We start from the raw sequence: 23,067 nt of genomic DNA on the forward strand, positions 1-23,067 counted from the left end.
GAGAGGAGATCCGAATCACGCGCTATCCGGACGTCGGGATGTACGTGGCTGGTGGGGGAGGGGAAACCGACAGTAAGCGCGTCAGGAGCTGTAGCCAAGTAAATCCGTGTGAATTCAGGAACTGGAGGCCTCATGGTGTATATGTATGATTTTAAATGTAGGATGATGATGCGAAAGAGTCGGTGAAGAAATATAAGATGCGTTGAGAGGAGCCCTGGGTCTAAATAAAGGATGGGGAGAGATAACGCTATGGTTCACTGATAAGATGGTTGTCCACTAAAGAGACTGCCTTGAGCCCTTGACAGGTGCCCACTGCGTTTTAGACTTAGATAGCACGTCTCGGTCCGTTTCGGAATCTCGCTGATCCCCGAGAACCTCCGATCTGATAGGGATTTAAATCATCCAGGGGATGGTATCATGGCGAAGCAAATACGCTTACAATTCCACCTGGATTCTGGCTCTTGATCTACTGTCGGCTGTCAGCCTACGTACTAGAGACTAAATGCGCCGACGGAAGACGGGTACGGAGATCCTTGCTACTTTTAGCTTTCAAAGTAAAACGTCAATTGTTCGTGGTATCATCATCATCGTTATCAACACGATTTCCATTTCAAAGCGAGTGGCACTTCCTCCCTGCAAGTCCATCATGGATGCTGAGGAGCGAAGTATAAGGTTAAGACTTGGCCAGCAAAGTCAATGAAACGAATGAGCCCTAACCCTCCCTGTGAAACGAAGTGATCCAACAACTCGACTGGCACAAAAGGAACGAAGCTCAAGGACTATCAAAGTCATAAATCAGTAAGCAGTGATGCGAGGCATAGCAAGCCCTAGGGTGTTGGTTGGGCATGGCGCATTCAACCCTTGGTTTAACATCGACAGACCAGCCGGTTGGAGTTTGTCGATGGTTGCCTCTGGGGGCACAGTTCCAACATAGGCGTTGAAGTTGTAGAGGCCGCAGATGCAGGTATCGACAATGTTTTTCAAGCTCGTGGCGGACATGACGGTCTTTCCTTCGCGAGAAAGCGCAAACTTCTGCTGGCCCACTCCCATGGGGGCAGCAAAGGCATTTGCTCCAGCGTTTGCAATGAAGGACTTGCTGGCTCCTCCTGAAGTTACTTCGACGGTAGCAGGGGTCTTGAGCAGCGACACGACGAACACTTCGTCCTTCATTGTCTCGTAACCGTTGGGCCGGCCGCGGAAGAAGTTGCCGCTGGAATTGTTTGGATTTCCTTGCATGGTAGTGTCCGTGTTATCGCAGCTCACATCCTTTGGAGTCGGTCTGTACCAGTAGATCAACTTGTCCTCCGTGACGTACTTGTCCACAGATGTGTCGCCGGCCTTGTAGGCGGCAATGAACGGCTTCGACATCTCTAGCCAACCATTGTGCGGCCTGGTAGAAACTATCAGCATCTGTATGAATTTAGCCAGAAGTTGGTTCAGTCACTTACATGTCCATCACCCACTTGGAAGCTCCGTCATCTGTATGAGGCGAGGACAAAGGTCCAATATAGTGGGATTCGCCATAATCATTCCAAGTGATAATCTCCACGAACCGCGGCCCGAGAGTCAAGATCTCCTTCCAGCGATCAAACCAGAGAAGATCAGAGGGGAATACCCAGTTCTTGCTGTACGGAACCTCGCCACCGAAATGGGTGAAGAACCAGCCAGACGCAGCTAAACGCCATATAAGCATAAATCGACACATCAGGGAGATTTCAGAACTCACGCGCAATGTAGTCTTTGCCGTTCAGAGCCTTGATATAGGCAGCATCACCCGCTGCAACGCTGACATTATGACCTGGGGTCGGCGCCTTGTTGTTGCCATCGTTGGGCCATGCTATCCAGTTCAGAGCACCTTGAATAGCACTGAAATCTCCAACGCCAGGATGGAAGTTGGGCGCGAAATACACCTCGGAACCAGCCGCGGCGTTTAGGGCAGAGACATCGATACCGTCACCGGCAAACGAGGACGCAAAGATCTTACCATCGACCTTGAGCTGAGCTGGGAGGCTGCCATATTGCTTGATCTTCGCACCGACGGCACTGGCCTGTCCAGTATTGTACCAGTTGAAGTCAAAGGAGATAAAGACCTTCATGTTGTTCTTTGCGGCCGACTCATACGCGAAGTCGAGCTGAGTGTCGCTGTAAGGGTCGACTCCGATGTTCAATGCAAATGCATCGATTCCCACAGCTTTGGCACGCTGCATGTCATCGTCGTAGTCCGCAGCGCTTTGACGGTTGCTGGTGATGCCGATCTAGGACAATATCAGTCACTAATCTACTGAGCGTTTAGCTAGAAGGCCGTTCTCTTACCATAAAATGGCAGAACACAAGTCTGTCGGTCGCTTCTGCTTTAGTAGATATGTTATTCTGCAAGCTCGTTGGCATTGGAATGGCGGATGCGATTGCTGAGAGCCCAGCGAGGGCAGAAAGGAGTGGTTTGAGAAACATTGTGCTTAGCAATGAAGTTGAAAAAAAAAACCCTTCAGTGAACGATGAAGTGGGAGAAGTTTACTGAGGTTATAATAAATGAGGGAAAGAAGTCAAGAGTAGCTAAAAATATTGAAGGATCGACTATTGTTCAAAGGAGTGAATGGAGCAGCGTGGAGTGAACAAAGGAGTGAATGAAGCAGCGTGGAGTGAACAAAGGAGATTCTCTGTCTTTCACTCTACCAGCATAGCCTCAGGGCAAATTGACGGGACAAAGGTATCTTTTTATATTTTCAGGGGTGAAACCAACATAATTATTCACTAGAGCGTTGGATGACAAAAACGGGGGCTCAGCAGACATCTTACGATCTCATACTCTACACTCATCCATCATTGGTTTGAAGTCAAGCTTCAGGATAGCAGAAATTTCTTATCATGAAGCGAATGATTGCAAAGGTATCACACAATATATCCAAGCTAATATCACCAAGATTTAAGGGTCCCAAGTGAAGAAGTTAGCGCGGTTCCAATGGATAACTGCCTTTTGGCGCCAGGATGAACGGAAGAATAAGCCCCTTCTTCGAAGAGGATACTCTCTCTGGTTTCAGCAAGAGCCATTTCAGGAAGAGCCACGGGGCCATCACAGTCAAGCGACGACATCATTTGGGTTGATAGAATCTTAAAGTGTTGTATACAATGTTTCTCTGAAGCGGTTGGGAACGGAGACGCGTTCAATTCACAGTGCGAGGGGGAGGGAGGCTATGGATTCGGATAGATCCGAGTGAATTTTCTCAGGGTAACCAGAATTAGAAAGTGCTGGATTTTAACTCCTTCAGTAGTCTAATTCACTGACAAGGAGATTGACGTGCCCACGGTCAGATCTCCCTTTGATAGGTACAGTGAATTGGTCTTGTGGTTTATAGGGTACAATCACAGGCATCCTTCGTGCCGGCGACCGCGATGATCTACAAAGTGATGGTCAATCTCTAGCCCGGCCCAGTATTCCGAGACGGTATAAGCAACAGGTTACAGCAGTCTAGTAGTACGCACTGTCAACAACTTGACTCGCCTCTGCAACCCTGAAGAATGTATCGAGGTTGAGTTTGCGGGGTAGCATTCCTGGCCGGTCAGCCACGCGATGCCATCACCAGACGCTCGGGATAAGTGTCGTTGTGGGCTTTTCGGCAGTTATTGGGAGACGAGATTGAAAGTCTGTCAACATGCGCTCACTGCCTTGGACGGAGTCATAAGGCTTGTCGTCCCCTCGAGGACGGCAGTTCGAATCCTTGAGATCATGTTAGATGTGGCGGGATGGCTTGCTACCTTAATTCAACCACTGACACATCACTATTGTAGTTTTTGTGTAACAGGAGTGTGATAGTACGGGCAGCATGTGATAATTGGCTCTTCCCCTCATTTTCTTGCTGTGGAAATCCTTTGTCCATAAGTCGAGTCGTGGATGTCAGATCTCGTGGCCATTCTCAGGATTCGAAATAAGGTGCTGTGACATCTTGGTTTACATCTAGAAACAAGGTCTATTAAGCACCATGTCATTGAAGTCTGCGTGATTAGCGATGGCGGTTCATTACACATCCACATTGGGAAAGAGTGTTTGAGTATGAGTGAGTATGCCAGAGAATTTACGATATAGGACGTAAAGAGGAAAAAATGATAATGATACTGAACTCGCTAAGTTAGTGACAGAATTAAGAAGCATTGGCAATGGCAAACCACACTGGCGATTCACCCTTGAAAGTGCCGCGAGTATGAACAGAGGATGAAGATGGCCCCCTATAGAATGGCAAATGCTGAGACATAGCTCACAGAGCTATCGGTCACATCCACTGCATCTGAGCTACGTTCATATCGAATGAAATGAAACATGCCCTTCTTCCCATCTTCCCGGGCTGCAGTCTCTTCGATGGCGGCCATGATAACTCCGATAGGGTGCCGACCGCATACTGTATTCCCGGTTCTCTGAATGACATCAAGGAAATTCTCGGTCTCTCCCGTAGCTATGGCAGCCATTGTGGCAATGTCGAATGCGGAGATGCTCTCATGAATTGCTGGCTCGCGACTCGATATGCGGTCTCGTCGCTGGAGAGCATGACCAGCGGATACTTGCTCGACGCTCTCCTCGAATTCATCGGGTTTCTCACCTGGTTGTGGTAACGCATTGGCGGAGAGGGGAAGCTTTGGCCCAGGTTTGGGAGCCTGGGGGACGTAGTACGTGTAACTGAACCGCGAGCCCCAGTGGCAGAAATCCGAGCTGATGATGAAAGCATTGGTGGGATCTTCCAGATACGGGGCAAGGAGGGCACCGAATGCCTTCTCCGTCGTGGTTGAAGTACTTCCGACTAGGATGGGCACCAAAAGCGGATATTCTGATGTCCGCTTGGTCGGGTGTTGAAGCTGCAGTAGACGGTGGATATAAGGTAAATGAAGCTCAATACTATGCTCATCCTCGTCGATTGAGCGTGTCATGGTGGTAAAGCTAACAGTCGAGCCATTTGGTTTCACTGCTTTTGTTGAAAGAAGCTGGCTGATAAGCTCAGTGTCCAGCGGTAGGGGTTCGTCGGAGAGCGGGGTATAGTACGAGGTAAGCTGAGGGACGGCAAGCGTTGAAAGATAATGGTGATGTGAGGGTCCAAGAATAAAGATCCGCTTGCTAATTACAGGAGAGTTTAGACTGACTGGTAGATCAGAAGCAGAGGAATCACTCACGCCTGAGATAGGTCCAGAGCCTTGTATGCATAGGCCGCACATGGCCCGGAGTAGGCATAGCCCGCATGCCTGGAATATCAGCACCAAACTCCCGAGTAATTTGTTTATGGTACGGTTACGCTCAGCTCAGTACATACGGGGCAATAATCACTCGGGAGCCAGGCACAGGCAAGTCACCGATGCCATCGATCGTGTTGGGTACTTGACCAAGCCACTGGTCCAGTTGACGGGTCAAGGTGGTTTTGCTATCAGAGTACCACGAGCCCGCGTGCGATGCTTCTCTCGACTGCATGATGATTGATTTTCTCTTCGTTCGACTGAAAAACCGACGCATCCAACATGCAGAGCTGTCGATATAACACTTAAGGTCTGTGGTGGTGTTGAGGAAGTCGGGAAAAAGCAGTCAGAAGCGGGGAAGTGGAACTCTCGTCATAGTGGAGCGCTCTCTATCAACAGACAGCAATAATAGTTAGTTACTTGTAAGTAGATCTCAATCCTGCCCAACGGCATGCCGAGGTTCAATCCAATTATCCTACTACCAGCGGCATACCGATGTAGATCTATACTAAGTGCTTATTATTGAGCATCGCTGAGAATGATTCTCAGCATCTATCACCTATAGAGAGCTCATCTGATTGGATGGACGTATGGGGGTTCAGAAGATTGATTTCCATGAGATTATCGACCCTCGCTTCTTCGATCAACGGCCGCGGATGTTTCCATGTTTCCATGTTTCCAGTCAGATTCGATCTATCTCTTATGGGGGGATGTTGGCGCAACCTTTCTAGCCCAACTAGATCTGTGAACATCACCTGTATAAGAATCGGATTGAGTGATGATCCTCAGGAATGCCCTGTCACTATTGTTCTAGGTGTCAATCACCACGCAAGACGCGATTTGGATGCAGTGCGAGATACAGTGATTGGAGTCCTGGATCCAATCCATCTCTCAGACGTTGGTGTTCTGATCAGGAAAGACATCAACGTCTTTGCAACGGAACCCCGACCAGGACCCGCAGTTGACAGTTCCGACACCTAGGCTGAAAAGCTGGTCCCGTGTTCCAGCATTAGCCACCATCAAAAAAGAGACCAGTATGACTGGCGAGCGCAAGTGAATACCAAGAAGCTCCGATAGCCCAGCTTTCTTTCAGAATTGTTGACAGTTGGTATCCCTTGAACTTTCCAATTCGTTCTTCTTCATAGACCAGGACATCAATGAGTTTCTGACGTACTTCATCGTATGCCTCTGGCTCTTCGGTTACCTCATCCACGGCTTTGTTCGTGAGCCATGTTAGAGTTCGAAGCATCTCGTTTGGGCGAACACAGCCCCATTCAAGATCAACCAAGTATGTAATGTGCTAGTCCTTACCGACAAAGATATTGCTCTGTTGACGGTCCGTCAGCGTGAATATGAAAAGACCACGTCTTGTTTGAAAAATGGGGAAAAGGTTGAACGTATTGCCGTCAGAGGCGATGTCTGATAGATATAGTCTCCTGTATCATTGATTGAGTTTGGCTAGTGTCGAAGCCGACTATCGAGCACGCGAAGAGCATCCATCACATGAGAATCGACCGTCGTATACGTGTAGTTTCGCAGCATATCTATCGGTATCTCTTCATTTCCCAAGTCCCGAATTTCAAGAGATGGCGGACGATTTATCAATTGCAAGAACCAGTCCCCGTCAATAACAAAGAACCGACCTTTGGTAGGGGCAATGCGTGCAATATTCAGAAGAATCCGGACAAGATCATGGAAGAAATTGGACCTCAGTCTGCCATCACGCTGCTTCTCCGGCCAAATATTTGAAAGCATTTCTCCTCGTTCTTCATCAATGTACTCCGTCAGCAAGTAGCCAGCCTCTTTTAGGTCGCGAATCAATTTGGTAGGGGTGGGGAAGCCAAAGCATGAAAGCAGTTGGCGACGTATCTGCTGGAAACAACAGGAAAGAAACGGCAGGTTCTCCAATCGTGTAAACTGAGTATCGCCTGAAAATTAGTTCACGAAGACTATGAGACGGAAAGGTGTACTAAGCTAAGAGGAAAGATTGAGAAGGAAAGGAGAAAATAAGCCTACAGATTCGCCAGTGGATGTAGCAAAGCCGTATAGTCTCGGTATAGGGACAGCTGGGCAATTCTCTTCAAGCCATGCATACGTTCCCGCCTCACATCTCAGCTTTTCATCTCCATTTCCAGGTCGAAACCCATCGCCAGCACGATATGAAAGAGGGAACCGAAGTAATACGCGTCTTCCAGGCTGTTGTTTCTGTTTCCATCTTTCGGTGACTGAAACGCATAGATCAAAGCTCCCATGACGCCAATTTTCAACCCCATCCATACAGCATGATTGGGATGATTCTAAATCCAGGTGGTGATCAACTATGGCTTCTATTCACCGGCGCTTTTCTAGAATCCTTGCGAGAAATCTGTCTCTTTGACCAGGGTACTTTAACCGATGGAGAATGTTCACATTTTCCCTTTCAACAGTGGAGTATGTGATCTCCCTGCGAAGGAATGGACGTGCCTTAAGCATGTTTGTATCAAGGAAGAAAGCAGCATACAACTAAAGTTACATACTTCCTCCAATATGTACAGGCGTAGACCTGATCAAGAAACACATAATATCCAGATTCAATCAGAGCTAGCTCCTGAGCGAGTTTGGGATCACATGACAACAACATAAGTTATACTTGAGGCCCTCATGCCAGAAACCAAGATAAGACCAGGTACCAGAGAATATGAATACTAACTCAAGACAAGGCTAAATCGCGAGTTCATACAGCTGATTCAACTTATGATTTTGACATAGATTCCTTGAGCGAGTGCCTACGACTCCGATATAAGGTCAACATCGTTGTTACTGGAATGGCCATGGTGATGCCAATTAAGCCAAACATAGCTTAGCGCATTGTTGTTGTCGTATTCCACCAATCATCACGCGAATTCATTGTCTCGTCAGAACGCGCTCAGTCAAACCAACCACACGCAATTTTCCTCCTACTAATGGAAGCTGATCCTGTCAGCCTTGTTGATTGATTCTCGTGCGAGGTATCAACGAAACCCCAAGCTTCCCCCATCTCTACGCGGATCTTCCCAACGTCCAATCTACCCTCAAAAGGTCTTTTCCAGGAACGAAGATTCATATAGTAAAGAGCTGTCAACCGCCACAACACCGCCATTGTGGATAGAAGTATATAGACAGACAACGATGTCTCTCAAACGCAAGGCCTCGTTCTCCGCGATGGCTCCCATGCACACAATGCCCGTTGTTGCAGGACCATCGCGACGAGTAGAGGACTCATCAAAGCATCTGCACAGCCGAACCCGAAAGAGATATCGAAATGATCGTCCAGATGAGAAAGTGGTATATGGTGGGTGTGGCTATTGCTACCTGTCGCGTTCAAACCCGCCTTGTTACGTTTGTTGACCGGAGTAAATAGAGAATACTCTCCGCTGGCTATTCGATGCTCAAAAATCCCATCATGGACCTCTTCCGCCAATAGGTCAGGATGATGGCGAAGACGAAGACATGGACGAAGACACTCTACCGCCGTCAGAAATTACCGATCCTCGTCAACAAACGTTACATAGATTCTTCCAACCAACCCAATCCTCTTTTCCTCATCGCCGGCTCGATTCAAAGCGGCAATCAGATTATACCCCCCAATCGAAAGACAGCTTACCGCGCGAGTACAATTACAACATGCTTTCGCCCGCGACCTCTACTGAAAGCGGCCCGAATGGCTCAGGACTGAGAATCACAGGCGACGATATTTCTATGGAGATTGAGTCTAGTAGCGATAATTCGATAGAGGAATCGAAGAGATGGGTTGGAGGATTCGCCTGGATATGAAACAGATTTCACATCCAGTCTCAACACTTGCCCACCTCATAATTCATCACATTTCTTCGGCGAACCCACTGCTCTGCGCCTGCCAATTTCAGGCAATTGTCAGGGTGTTTGTGTGCGATGGTCACTCGCCCTGAGTACGTTATCACTCGATGTGATAATTTGTGGGGGTCATCACATTTCCGCAGCCTCCTCTATAGTGTCTTGAGGGAGTCGCATCTCTTTCTATAGCGCCTTTTTGCCGCCTTCCTAGCACTCTTCTGGCTCCGATTGACGGCGTTGTCTATCAAACTTTGTATATATTGTTCTTTGTCTCAGACGCATATCCCCATGTCTGGCAGTCAAGTCTGCATATACCCCTTTATGTCAAGCAGATTCGATATACTTTTCTGAATATTATGAAACCCTCTCAATCAAAAACAAGAAAACTTCAATGAGAACCTATACTACTAAAGTGAGAGGTTCTAGCTGCTGATAGGAACCAAAAGATTGTATCATGCGGTGCTCAGCTATAAGCTATTGTCCTCATTTATTCTCTGCACTAGAAATTGACTCCCCAGCTATCGGAAAACCTCCTCTGTTCATAGGAATAATGTTGTTTACTCTGTGTGTTGAATAGGCTTAAATGGTACTGGGCTATCTGTATGGGGTACTCCGTAGTCCGTACATGTGACGTGGTTGGCGCGTGCGGACTGCGGACAACTTTTAGTGAGGCTTCATCTCGCTACGGGTCTCGACCACAACATAATCACTTGTCAATCTTATTTACGGTGGTTCGACATCAATCAAGCACAGAGTTCTACTCAATTCTGGTTACTGAGATTTACTCTCGAATAAGCCACATTGACTGATCAGCCCAAAGTCTTTTGCTGCTGCTCGCGTCAAGTGAGCAGCGCATCACCGACCCCTCTTCTCGTTATTGGCTGACCCGGCGAAAATCACGGTGAACCTGCCCGTCGGATTGAGTCAGCAACCCATACAAACGTCAAGTGATGGATGAACTGCAGGCTGTTCGCTATCTGGAATCGTTGATCGGCCAGACGCTGCGGGTGCACGCCACAGACACCCGCATGTTTGTCGGCACTTTCAAATGCACGGATGCGGTAGGTGGCTACGATCTCCTCGACTTGACTTGATGACATCGCTCAATGACTTGTAATGTGGATCGCTTGCGGGGATATGGTAGCAGCATTTTCTGACTGTCCGCTTGTTTCTAGGAAAGGAATATTATCCTCGGAAACACGTACGAATATCGCTTTCCTTCCTCCTCGGCCATCAAGGATGCAGCAGCAAAGACGAATGACGGAGAAGAAGTCGTGGCACCTCCGGAACGAAGAAACATCAAATTGGATATGACGAGTCGGTTTATTGGTCTTGTTGTTGTGCCCAGTCAACACATTACGAAGATTGAGCTTGAGGAAACCCCGCAACAAAGCCACCTCCGGGACACACTGAGAAAGACATAGAACGGTCATTCTCTCATGCAGACGCGGACTTTTTTCTTATTTGGATGTTGAGCACGCGAGCCATGACCATGGCGCTCTTTGTTGCCATCTTCTCCGATATCGCCCGGCAGCTCGCGTGGGCAGCACACAACGACGAATGGCATAGATGACAAGAGAACAAGAGAACAAGACTTCAGTAGGAGGGGTCAAATGCATCGTTTGTACAACATCCTGACACGCTCTACATGTCCAGCTGCGACAGATACGGGGATACCTGCAAACCCCATGGCCCGGCCTTACCTGACGGGCACAAATCAAATACCATTATGCGCCGCCAAGCCCCAGATCAGCATGGGCGATGCAGCTCCTCGCATTATCGACAACGTGGTCAGGAGAAAGAGGGAGAAACACTTGGCATAGCGCATTAGAGCTTGGCGACCGAAGCCACAGGTCGCTCAGTGCCGGCCTGGCCATCTGAGCTCTGGGATTGAAATGGCGGTGTTCCTGACGCCCGCGATGGAACAGGGGGGGTTTTTTTTTTGGCGTTCTGACCGACATCTCGTTGGGATGGACTACGGAGTTGATACCGCTAGGTGGCTAGTTCTAACTACATAGTATTAGCTAAAACCATCAATCAAGGCGCCTGACGACATAGCTTGTTTTCGCCAAATTTGTTTACCTGGGAAGTTTAAACGACATAGAACTAGGTTGTAGGATTTGCCGAGCGTTCTCCGGAACACGCCGCGTTTGTCCGTACAATCAGGAAAAGGAGCAGAAAGAGTCGCAGGTATCTAGACTATCTAAGTAGCGGTCCGGTAGACTACGGATTGAATGTGTCGAAAAGAACCGGGTATCATCGGAATGAAGCATTCACGATGGCTGTGCTGGTCGTGAGTTCGTGACAGTATGCCCTTCTGGATAAACAAGTGATTCGTATGTACTGCCTTGTCACATGCTCCCCAAGCTAAATCTAAATCGTCAAAAACGATCCAGTGTCGAGAAAACAACACAAAGTCTGGAACACTTCAAGGACGCCGCCAAGCCCAGCGAAATGAGGGGGAAGCCGACACCGTGTTGTCTGTGCTGACTGCTAGATATGTCTCAAATTCAATTCCCCAAATTGCCTGTCACGAGGCTGTCCAGCGGCGTTGTCCATTGTTGGCCAGTGGCTCAGCAGCATCCGGACGTCCAGATGTTGGGAAAGACGGAAATCCGGCCTTTGAAAGTGATTGGTCGTTATAACAGCTCATGTGTACTGTATCTAACGATCTACTACTAGTAGGTACTAGGTACTAGGTAGTCAGACATACAATGGACCTACGGAGTTTGAAACGGGAAAAAAAAACATTTTTGGAGACTTGGGAGTTCAGACATAGAGCTGTCCGAGCTCTATGAAGCAAATACAATACTCTGTGGAATAATAATAATATAATAGTAATATAAGAATAAGAATAACTCCAGCTTAGCTAGACTATTACTGTCATTACTTATCATCAGTGCAAGTGGTGAAGTGTGCAAGGGTATTAATAGAACTAGGCACCAGTATCAACAACTATCAACTGTCAACATCATTGACTCGGGTTCCTTAAGCACAAATCAATTCACTACTAAACCAAAGCTATCCGGGCCGCCGGTTGATCCGGCCGGTACTGGGGGAATCGAGACTCTCTCACTGTCTCTAGAACTGGGAGCAAAAAAAAAGCTGGACTAAGGTTACTTACTCACTAACTAATCATCAAATCAATCAATCAATCAATCACTTCAACGCCACGATCAATCTTCGCTACTCAATAATACAACATCTTTTTTCTCTCCTGGTTTCATCTTACTTTCCTCACAACTTCAACCGTCTCTACTCTCCATTCTCCTTTGATTTTGAGCTTCTTGGGATTTGTAGTTATCCTAGACAGGTCCGTTTTATCCCCTCTGAATTCTGCTATCTATCTATCTCCATCTATTCCTTTCCCACACCCCCCCATAATGACGCAGTATTCCCAATTTTCTACACCTATGATCTCCCCTCCATCCCTCCCCCCGATCTCATTAGAGAGCTTACCCGTGGCGAAAATCCCTCCTAGCCACCTCCACATACCGCTTCTCCAATTTGCTTCATAAGATCCGTCCTTTGTCCACTTCCCCCCCCCCTCCCCAGGGTGCTGTCGGCCATTATATCTTCCTCCGTTCATTCTAACTCGCATATCTTTAGAAGCTTCTTCTTATCGGCGAATCGGAGCTTTCCCTTCCGACCAGCTAGCTCTGTGGCTTGGGCACACTGTGATGCCATTCTCCTCTCAGTCGCTTTCTGCAGCTTCTCTTCCTCACTCCTCAACCGCGATCGCCCGGTACTGCCACCTTTGAGGTCATTTATTCATTCACCACAATCCTCGGTCGCATTCAACCGGTAGCTGGAATTATAACTGCTTTTAGGTTTGTCTCTTTGGTGCTTCGTCAAAGAGGCTACCATCCCTCCGTCCATCTTCGCCGACGGGTTCCGCTTTCGCTTTATATCCTCCATTACCTGGGTACCGGCCAAGACAAGCCCAAGCATTCCAATACCACTCCGGGATTTGATACCCATTGACTTGAAAATTCAAAATTTCTCAACCCATTTCAAATCGAGCTTGGCAGACATCCACGCTTTGCAGTGATGGGTCAGTCGCATTCCAAGGGCAATTCCGGCCCTGGCGATTCTCTGCAATCCTATCCATCCTTCTCTCGCTCCGAAACCAAGGAGTCTCTCCGTTCCCTCCGTGGCTCAATCAAGTCCAAGATCCGTAGCAGCGACAGTCCCCGAGGATCAACTGCAGGTTTGGCAGATGACAAGTCTGATGCAGGATCAATCAAGTCGACAACTAGCAGACGCAGTTCCACCAACCCAAATGCCCAGTCGACTGATGATATCGCTTCGCAAATCGATGCTCCCGAGCCACCTCCCTCACCCTCCCTGTCGAACAGCTTAAAACGGGGTCATAAAGATGTCACTGCGATGCAGCAGAGTGGCGAAGTCGACCATGTGTCCGATGTGCCTCCCACCGGTGCTGCGCTGTCGGCACCGTCATCGCACAAAGTCGGCGAGTCGATTCTCATCAAGCGGGAGAATCAATTGAATCCGATTTTGGACTTCATCATGAATCCTCCTGTCGAGACATCGGGGTCTCCGGGTATGGGAATGGGTGCATTGAAGTCCATCGATCTGGATGACATGATCTCACGCCTCCTCGATGCTGGCTATTCCACCAAGGTCACGAAGACCGTGTGCCTCAAAAATGCCGAGATCATGGCGATCTGTTCTGCAGCACGAGAGCTTTTTCTCTCCCAGCCTGCCTTGCTTGAGCTGTCAGCCCCCGTAAAAATTGTCGGAGATGTCCATGGTCAATATACGGATCTGATCAGACTCTTCGAGATGTGCGGGTTTCCACCTGCTTCAAACTATCTCTTCTTGGGCGACTATGTCGACCGCGGCAAGCAGAGCTTGGAGACAATTCTCCTCCTCCTTTGTTACAAGCTCAAGTTCCCTGAGAACTTCTTCCTTCTCCGTGGCAACCATGAATGTGCCAATGTCACGCGTGTTTATGGATTCTATGACGAGTGTAAGCGGCGGTGCAACATCAAAATCTGGAAGACCTTCATTGATACTTTCAACTGCCTTCCCATTGCTGCTACTGTTGCTGGCAAGATTTTCTGTGTGCATGGTGGACTTTCGCCCAGTCTCTCTCATATGGATGATATCCGGGGCATCGCCAGGCCAACCGATGTTCCCGACTACGGTTTGCTGAATGATCTTTTGTGGAGTGACCCGGCAGACATGGAAGAAGACTGGGAACCCAATGAACGGGGTGTCAGCTATTGCTTCGGGAAGAAGGTGATCATGAACTTCCTGCAGCGCCATGACTTTGATTTGGTCTGCCGCGCGCACATGGTGGTCGAGGACGGGTACGAATTTTATCAAGACCGTATCTTGGTGACAGTCTTTTCAGCACCTAACGTGAGTCTTACCCCCCCCTTTTGGCATCTCTTCCACCCTTCCTCACTAGCCGAAACGGGTTTTCTGACTGCTGCTGTAGTACTGTGGCGAATTCGATAACTGGGGCGCCATTATGTCGGTTTCCGGGGAGTTACTCTGTAGCTTCGAGCTACTGAAACCACTCGACTCCACGGCCCTGAAGAACCATATTAAGAAGGGCAGGAAAGAGCGGAATAGCATGCTAGCCAGTCCTGTGAGTTTGACCCTTGCTTCTCGTTTTCGCCAAGGAGAAGCACCGCTTCCCTGTGCAACAATGGCGAGACTTTTTTGCGCATCTTTTTTCTTCTATACGCTACGTGCCCTCTTTCGATGAATACTGATCGCTAATGTTTTTCAGCCCGCTCATGTGTCGGCGCAAAGTTATTAACCGCTTGATCGATCATCTGCCACGAGATTGGCTCCGCAAATTTTATCACGAAGCCATTCCGAGCCTATGCCATACATCGTGGTCGAACGCTACGTATCCTCAACAATGTACATTGTCTCCATTCCACTCTGAGTGGACGAGCGCATGCTGGACTATGATTCAGGCTCCCCAAAAGCACGAACTTAGTGCCATCATGCGATCTCTTGAGTGCGGCACTCCTGCTGCTTTCCTCGCCACACAGAAATACCTGAACTCTCACGCTCCCGCCCACCTGTATGAAAGAATTCAGGTGGGCTGACGGACAGACCGTGACGAGGCCAGTATCTCGCTGTTCCTCGATACCAATTACTTTCGACATGGGGCACCTATCTGCACTTACTTGTCGATGGACTGCCCTCCACTAGTCGAGGGGCGTTTTTCTCTACATTCTATGTTGCCCTCACCTATCTTAGGGCATTGGTTGCATATCGGATTTTAGGGAAACGGTGTTCTCACGATAAACAGGAAAACAGAAATCGGGCGATCGGCACGCCGCTATTGCATTACGTTCGTTCCTCCTGCATCTACTCAGACTTGTTTTTTCTCACGTTATGGTACTTTTGCGACGTATGATATATGATTGCGGAGTGGCGGCTATTGATTTACTTCTCACTTGTTCCTATTTCCTCCTCTTACCACGGTGCATGGGACGCGGGTCTTCTTCCCTAACGGTCTTTCAATTAGATATCTTTAAGGAACTTCAAATGGATACTCATAATGTCTGCACATCTCATTGTTCTGTAGAGGTCTAGGAAGACCTCATCCTGAGCGGACTACCCTGGAAGACTGTCTGTCGTTCGGATTAATCTCGAATCAATATTGTAGGTTAAAATGGAGCCCCTTAGCGGTATCGACATCGCCTACAATCTTGCTCAAGCTCGATGAGGTAGCAGAGCAAAGCAATAATGAAGAATGTCCAAGAAGTAACTTTTATCCATTTATAGAAATAGAATAGCGTGACCTATCCAGCTCGCCAAAAGTGAGTACAGAATGGCAAAAAAAAAAAGAACATGATAAGAGGGGAAAACAACGAGACAAGCTCTCTATGCACAGCGCCAGAACAACGGGGGGATCTAGCAAACATGGGTTCGCATGATGACAGGGTTCGAATTAGAAGAGAGAAAAAAAAAAGGGAGAGACTTGGTATGATGCCCCCCCGGCAGCCGGACGGCCAGGATCAGGCAGGGACTTGATTTCCTTGCCGTTGCCGTTCGCCTACGCGTAGTCTCTGACATACCGGCCCGGCAGTTCAACGTCCCACATGGGTCGCTCGACAATCGCCACCTCCAATGTGCTGTTGTTGCTGTCTGTGCTCTCGCTAGCATGCTCATCGTCCGAGAGGGGCCGCAGGGGGACGATGCCGAGGATGTCTCGGTACTTGTATGTGTACCACCACCGGCGGGCGGGCTGGGTCCCGTTTGACGGCACCAGCTGTTTCTGGGGCGTGTCGAGCATGTCGTCGATGGGCTTCCGGGTTGGGGTGTCACTGAGGCTGTTGACGAGGGAGAGCAGCTTGTCGCGGGCGCCGAGAGACTGTGTCTTGCGCGGGGTGCTGGTGGTGGTCTCGTCGTCGGCGAGCTTGCCTCTGCGCAGGCGGGCGAGGGTTGCGTCGTTGCTGGCGGCGGACGCCTCGTCGTACTCAAAGCCGTCCTCGTCTGCGGCTGTGGTCTTAGGGCGCTCCTTGTCCAGGGAGACCCACTCGCCCTGGGAGTCGTCGTGGCCTTCGATCTTGCGGTATTTGGCGCCGAAGTGCACGTCGGACTGCGCGAGGGGCATCCGGTCGCCGGCGCCGCTGTTCGTCTTTCTTCGCTCTTTCTCGTCATCTTCCAGCTGCTCGCGCTTGCGCTTGTGGGATGAGGACGCCTTGACGAGCTGCGTCGAGCCTTCCCCGTCTTCCTGGCCGTCGGCCATTTCCTTCATCTCTTCCGTGGAGGGGAAATCCTGGTTCAGGTCGAACATCCATAGCCAAGAAGAACCATACAGCCAAAGCCGTTCGCGCTCCTCGGAGAAATCCCATACGCAGCCCATCGCGCGGTCTTTGACGCCCTTGAACTGCTCGGGGAGATATGCCTTAGGGTTCCTTCTCGACCAGTCTGAGAGTCTGCCCTCGAGAGCATCGAACTCGACAAGCTGGTGTTCGCTTGTCAGTGCCATCAATCGACTCTCGCTCTTGGAGGCGTCGGCGGTGGGAATGTCGGCCCCATTTGTCAGCATTTTCGTTTCTGCTAGGCTCCGCGGGCGGAATGAAAGGAGGACCACGCCGGACTTGAGTCTGGGTATAGGCGAATCAGCAGCAGTGTATTGCCAGCGCTCTCCTTCAATCACCGGGCCCTCCTCTTCGTCATCTGAAGACTCGTCATCAGAGTCCGCTGCCCCATTGCGCTTGGAGACAGCGTTTGAAGATGAGCCTTCCACGTTCTCCAGAGACCAGCTGTCCACACAGCCAGAAAGGTCACCCGTTGCGAGGATTCGGCTGTCGTCGGAGAACGCCACACAGCGAATAGTCCTCTCATAATCCCCCAACGTACCGTGGGAAGCCTTTTCGTGACGAGTGTGCCGGGTAGCTCTGTTGAGTTTCACAAGCTGCGGCAGGATCTGAGGCTTCTCCTGTGGGGACGAAGCAGGTATGATTCTGGCCAGATAGATAGCGCTGTTGGGACGAACCACGCAGAGCCATCGGCTGTCCGGTGAAACGGCCACAGCTCGTGCTCCATCCTCCGAGAATGCGCGAGGCAAATCCAACTTTTGTATGCGCAGGGCGCCCCGGTCATCGCTCTTACGTCTTCGAACGGAGAACACCTTCACTTCGGATACTGTAGCGACAACAAGGATCTTGCCGTCCACGGAAATCATCGCTGATGTGATATTTTCTTCTCCCTGTGGCCGGAAAACATAACATATTAGGGGCCTTTCCACAAAAACTTTGGAGGGAGCGTTCAATATCCTTACCTGAATCAGGACCTTTCCTACTAGTCGGTGCTTCTGACCTTCCTGGGCGTCAAGTGCTGTAGTAGGGCCACGAGACAAGCGCCAGATGCTGACTTCTCTGTCCCAGAAGCTCATCACCAAGCGAGACGAAGGAGACGAAGCCACCTGTGGAATTTGGGGAAGACTCGATAGCTTCCGGTGGTGTTCTTTTCCGAATTCACGCAAGGGCAGGACCACGGGTGATGCATCAGGTCCTAATAATTATCAGTCTTCACATGTTCCAAAGTAACAGATAAAAGCGATCAAGTCCTACCTCCGGATACAACAATACTGATATCTCGCGTTTCATAGACAGCAAAGGTCTTGACATCATGGGTATGATATCGGCGGTGCATCACTTCAGCCCATCTGTTCTTCTTGTCGCCTTTATCGCCCTCTCGTTTTCTGTACACAACCGTTCTCTGGTCCGCACCTCCACTGACAACCGTATCTCCATTAGCGCTCACAGCAACATCAAGCGTATCCGCCATATGACCTTGTATCCGCTGGATGAGGGAGTAGTTCTTGGCATCCCAGAATCGAATCTCGCCTGCAGAATCACCAGAAACGATCGTACCGTCGGGCAGACACTTGACAGACCAAACAAGCAGTTCCTTGGGTCCTCCAGTAGGTCCCTTTCCAAGAGAGATGGTGCGCAGAAGCTGTCCGGAGCGAATATCGAATAGTCGAATCGAGCTGTCAGCATACCCAGCCACGATTGTGTTGCGATTTTGGAAAGTAACGCTGAGAACTCTCGCTCTCTTCGTAGATGGGCGCATCAGACGCAGGAACTTCAAGTCCCCGTCGGCAGTTGACAGGATCACAATCGAGCCATCGGCGCAGCCCGCCGCAAGATGCTGCCCGGTGTACTCTCCCTCAGCCGGGGGGAGCAATTTCCCATCCTTGCCGCGCTTCGTAGCCTGCCACCTTGGTTGTGCCGCGATACACCAGATTTCACCATAGTTTCCGCTGAAATGGCGCAGAGGCCGACCTTGCTCGAGATCCCACTCCGTCACCACAGTCGAGTATCCGATGCTGAACAAACGCAGTTTGCCGGGGATTTTGGTCCCGTCGGGTCCGGCTTCGGGGGGATCAAGGGTCCACGCAAGTCCTTCGATGCTCCTGTCCTTTCCTCCTCTCAAGACTGTCTCCTGAAACCAGGCGCCGCGCATCGGGTTCCAGATCTCAATGTCGCCATTTGCGCGACCAATGGCAAGTCGCAAGGTAGGTACACCTCGTCCAGCAAGTTCTGCAGAGGGGGGGTGTGAGAACGCGAGCGCATTGATCGCCTGCGGATTGTAAGGCACGAAACGACAGCGATGGATATCCATGATTGGCAACTGGATGCGCTTAGATTCTTGAGTCGAAAAAAAAAAAAGGTAGGTAGCGATGACGATCGGTTCGTCGTGGGAGAAATAAAATTCTATCCTGGCTCAGGGAATAGAGCCAACCGCTAAACGATCATTCCGGTAGTATAGCGAAGATAATGTTGCTTGGTGTGTTGGTCGAGTCCGATACGCTCTTCTTCTTTGCTTCCCGACTTTTTTTGCAGACTTGTAGAATATAATTTTTAGCGCGCCAAGAAAAAGTTCCGCGGAGGTTGAGTCACGTGGTCTTTATCAGCCTCCCTGATCAACCACTTTTGTATCATTGTAGACCTGCAATGCTCTTGTCAAGGGTCATGCAATTAGAATGATTTGTTTAGGACTACGTGCTTGATCACGGCTCTGATCTCGAATGCATACGATTATCCAAATGACTGCTCTACTCGAAGATACCAGTATGCAGTTGACAACAATACTATTGGTAACTGACTTGTTTTTCTATAGAGACAATAAGATGCAAATATTAAGAATCAAGTTTATCTCGTCTGAACTAGGACTGATATTGGCAAACCATCTACACTTCGGATGCTGTACCCATACAAGCAAATGCAACAGGACCCGAGATGGTATGACTGCTGTGCGAATGCTTCTCATGAAAAGACCTTGGTGTTCATTTCTCTATGGTTCGCGTTCATATCGATGCTCCTTGGGACTTCCCTTCTATCTTGAGAAATCCCTTATTGTTCAACGCAATCAGTCGATCATGCTTATGGCCATTTAGAGGTCTTGACGTTCTTGTACTCTGGAGACCAGATACGAGACAGCCAGCAGCAAACAATTACCAAGAGAACGATCGTTCAACACGACAGGAACATTGTTACACAGGCATGCAGTTAGAAGTTAAAGCATGATAGCAAACTAGGTACTGGATCTGGCCTTGCGCCTAATGAATCCCAAACTTGCAAGTGTCCCATGCCTTCTCGGAAGAGAACTGCATAGCATCGCATCCATGCGCTATATACATGCATGTGCAGACACGGGGGGGGCGGAATCAGTATCAAAGGAGCCACCATGGCCATGGAGTTGGACCAGAACCAAAAAAAAAAACCTTGATGAGCTGCAAGGCCTATTCTATTGCGTTCATTCCGTGTCGTATCAATGACACAGACAATCCTTAATGCCGTTGGTTATTGATAGCCCGAGGAGAGATCGGAGGACTGCCACGTCATTCCAACCCTAGTCCCGTGCGGGTGGGCTAAGCAGGGAAGAAACATCCATGATCCATACAAACTTTGTTTTTCTGAATGCAAAGATAGATATATCTTCCAGCACAGTCAGAATCATAGAGCAGAAGACTGGTTCTCGCCTATTTAGCGCGTTGAAGGGGAGCATTCATTGTGCCTTAGACCAGCCAGTTTTCAAGGCATCGAAGAGCTACGGGCCTACCGCTCATGAACACAGAGATTATCATTGAAGCTGACAGCCGTGAGTGGACAGATAGGACGCAGCCCATATCTGAGTCCAGTCAGCCACCGTCAAATGATGTATAGAAGTGGATTGTAGTGGGGCTCTTGGATATATAGTTCCGAATGTGAAGTTGAGCAAATGAGCCACTGAAAAAGAATCTAGCCTAAAGATGTTCGTCTTGTCCCTCTTCATGTCCAGCTGAAAGGGAACTGTTCCGAGGTCTGATTTGATCCCGAGATGCGCATGGGTGCGGGGTGCTCAATGGGCTTGATTGGTAACGCCATCATCGCTGACTCCGACAGAATGTGGAATCATGACAACCTCTGCTGGCATCTGCTTTTAGAAACATTCCGATGACTTTTGGGTCGAAGGATTGCTGTGCCCAATAGATACTCTGTTGGATCCCCAAGTTCCCGCGCAAACTGGCAGTCATCGGGCGCATGCAAGTCGCCAGTGTAACTTGTAAAAACAACCCAGTAGGTAGATACTATTAACGCCCGGCGGCTTTATGAATAGGTGTTTCAGGTTGGCTGGTTACGACCGCGGGGAATCGCCGAGAAACACATTGGTCTGAAGAACCCTTCTCGATATAGCTACCTTTCTATAAAACCTCCTATCCTATGCTGTGCGATGGTCCAAAGGCCCTCCGAAAAAGACAAGAAGCGAACACGTCGCATGATACTGTTTCACGGCCGGTTCGTGCGATATTGCAAGCTCGGTTACAGAACCCAGAACGGTCTTCTAGTTTTCTCCAGTCGAGCGATTACTATACAGTATCGATCCACGATTTGAAATGCGACACTCAACGATCCGGCGAGGAGGTTGAGATGTGGAGTAGCATTCACTACCAGAGCATTATCCGAGGACATGTGACTCTAGTACATTGAACACAATTTGCCATAATTCAATTAGATTTACAGAGTAGTAGTTAACAGTAGCGACGTATACACTGTAAAGCCTTCGTTCGTATCTAGCTTCAGGAGGTGGCTGATATGGTAGTAGTCCAGGCCTCCAGGGGATGGGAAATTGAACCCATCCCCTTTCCAGCCTCAGGATTCAAGGCTGCAAACGCTTTACGAGACTACGAGTAAGAAACGCTCCGCCTCTCAGTAATATTTTAATATAGAAAATCTTGGAACCGTCGGGCCATTTGCAGGGTTTCCAAGGCATAGGCGAATGGGCAGTGAAACAAACCGGTAGCTAGCAGTAAACTATTGTACACCACGATTCATTCCATTCATCAACTGGGTTAGTGGTGAAGTCTGAAAAGCGGGATGAGCAACTTCCGTCGAATTCCTCGACCAAGATTTATCTATCTGGAATTCTGGATTCTGGAGAACAACACGCCAGATTAGCAATAAGCGCAACTAGGGAATCTTATTTTCTTTTCTATTTTCTGAATTTTCCAGAAAAAAAAATATTTTTTCTATAAAGAAAATATTATCTTTTTAGAGGAAATTTTTATATAAGTAAAATATCTCCCCCTAATTCTTTCTGCCTATATATTTTACTAGTAAATTTTAAAATTATACCTAATATAAAAGATGCTATTTTTCATCCTCTATAAAAAATTTAATTCTATAAAAAAAGAGTTATTCTTTCTATATTTACTTCCCTAAAATCTAAGTATTTTCTATCTACTTACTAGCCTAATTACTAATAAGAGCCTTACTAATACTAGCTACCTTACTAGTACTAGCTATCTTATTAGTAGCCTAGCTTAAGATATACTCTATATTATTTAGTAAGATTACTTCCTACTATATAAGCTCCTTATCTCTATCTTCTAGGCTTTTATATAGGCTTATTGTTAGGAATGGTGCTGGAGAATAGTTCTACTAAATGAGCTGGGCAAGGCACCAAGGCCACAACTCAGTAAATAGTAGGGCTAGTTTAGCACATGATAGCCTAGTGTAAAACCTCCCTAGTAGAGGAAGATTCTATAGACTAGTAATTAGTTCTTCTATTAATAATAATATAACCTTATAATCTCTTTATGCTAATCTATTACTATCTTCTATTAGATATTATATTATATTAATAGTTCTAATTACTTCCTAAAATCTAATTAGCCTGCTAGAATACTATAAGAATACTAAATATTTATAGCTAATCTACTCTAGGACCCTCCCTCTAGTAAATACTAGATTAAAGAACCTAATATAGTAAAGAAATATCTTAAATTACTACAGAGGTTACTAAGATAATAAAAATATTCTTAGATAGAAGAAGATAGCCTAAATCCTAAATCTAATAGAGATAGAATAATAGTAAATAAAACTTAAGTTATTAAGTTAAGGAAGAAGATATCTAACTTCTTCTAGAAGAAAAATACTATCTAGAGCTAGAAATCTAGAGAATAGAAATCTAGTAATAACTAAATAAGAAATAAGCTTAATTATAGGATTATACCCTAGAAAGTACTAGAGAAAC

General features: G+C 48.1%; 6 protein-coding genes across 6 annotated transcripts, besides 6 other annotated features; 2 read left to right on the forward strand and 4 right to left on the reverse strand.

Annotated features, from left to right (window-relative positions):
- Window positions 1-795: 795 nt before the first annotated feature.
- Window positions 796-2,451, reverse strand: ACLA_090520 (glycoside hydrolase family 71 protein; the record flags this gene model as incomplete). The annotated part of the gene is made up of 4 exons (XM_001272784.1): window positions 796-1,390; window positions 1,449-1,674; window positions 1,727-2,255; window positions 2,314-2,451. The coding sequence occupies 4 exons, from the start codon at window positions 2,449-2,451 to the stop codon at window positions 796-798; spliced, it is 1,488 nt and encodes a 495-aa protein (XP_001272785.1).
- Window positions 2,452-2,582: 131 nt separating this feature from the next.
- Window positions 2,583-2,651: a microsatellite.
- Window positions 2,652-3,032: 381 nt separating this feature from the next.
- Window positions 3,033-3,061: a microsatellite.
- A 1,160-nt stretch (window positions 3,062-4,221) lies between these two features.
- ACLA_090530 (protein MEMO1) lies at window positions 4,222-5,446 on the reverse strand (the record flags this gene model as incomplete). Its single annotated transcript, XM_001272785.1, has 3 exons — window positions 4,222-5,098; window positions 5,155-5,223; window positions 5,292-5,446. The coding sequence occupies 3 exons, from the start codon at window positions 5,444-5,446 to the stop codon at window positions 4,222-4,224; spliced, it is 1,101 nt and encodes a 366-aa protein (XP_001272786.1).
- Window positions 5,447-5,867: 421 nt separating this feature from the next.
- Window positions 5,868-5,891: a microsatellite.
- Window positions 5,892-6,102: 211 nt separating this feature from the next.
- Window positions 6,103-6,460, reverse strand: ACLA_090540 (uncharacterized protein; the record flags this gene model as incomplete). Its single annotated transcript, XM_001272786.1, has 2 exons — window positions 6,103-6,193; window positions 6,273-6,460. 2 exons carry the CDS (start codon window positions 6,458-6,460, stop codon window positions 6,103-6,105), a joined length of 279 nt encoding a protein of 92 aa, XP_001272787.1.
- A 3,532-nt stretch (window positions 6,461-9,992) lies between these two features.
- ACLA_090550 (LSM domain-containing protein) lies at window positions 9,993-10,466 on the forward strand (the record flags this gene model as incomplete). Its single annotated transcript, XM_001272787.1, has 2 exons — window positions 9,993-10,103; window positions 10,218-10,466. 2 exons carry the CDS (start codon window positions 9,993-9,995, stop codon window positions 10,464-10,466), a joined length of 360 nt encoding a protein of 119 aa, XP_001272788.1.
- Window positions 10,467-11,861: 1,395 nt separating this feature from the next.
- Window positions 11,862-11,900: a microsatellite.
- Window positions 11,901-12,183: 283 nt separating this feature from the next.
- Window positions 12,184-12,204: a microsatellite.
- An 888-nt stretch (window positions 12,205-13,092) lies between these two features.
- On the forward strand, window positions 13,093-14,836 carry phzA (putative serine/threonine protein phosphatase; the record flags this gene model as incomplete). Its single annotated transcript, XM_001272788.1, has 3 exons — window positions 13,093-14,430; window positions 14,510-14,662; window positions 14,807-14,836. The coding sequence occupies 3 exons, from the start codon at window positions 13,093-13,095 to the stop codon at window positions 14,834-14,836; spliced, it is 1,521 nt and encodes a 506-aa protein (XP_001272789.1).
- Window positions 14,837-16,090: 1,254 nt separating this feature from the next.
- ura7 (small subunit rRNA maturation protein UTP4) lies at window positions 16,091-19,173 on the reverse strand (the record flags this gene model as incomplete). The annotated part of the gene is made up of 3 exons (XM_001272789.1): window positions 16,091-17,752; window positions 17,825-18,057; window positions 18,117-19,173. The coding sequence occupies 3 exons, from the start codon at window positions 19,171-19,173 to the stop codon at window positions 16,091-16,093; spliced, it is 2,952 nt and encodes a 983-aa protein (XP_001272790.1).
- A 3,127-nt stretch (window positions 19,174-22,300) lies between these two features.
- Window positions 22,301-22,340: a microsatellite.
- The last annotated feature ends 727 nt before the right edge of the window (window positions 22,341-23,067 follow it).

This window comes from Aspergillus clavatus, genomic scaffold (genome assembly GCF_000002715.2).
Source record: "Aspergillus clavatus NRRL 1 1099423829798 genomic scaffold, whole genome shotgun sequence".
Classification (NCBI taxonomy): Eukaryota; Fungi; Ascomycota; class Eurotiomycetes; order Eurotiales; family Aspergillaceae; genus Aspergillus; species Aspergillus clavatus.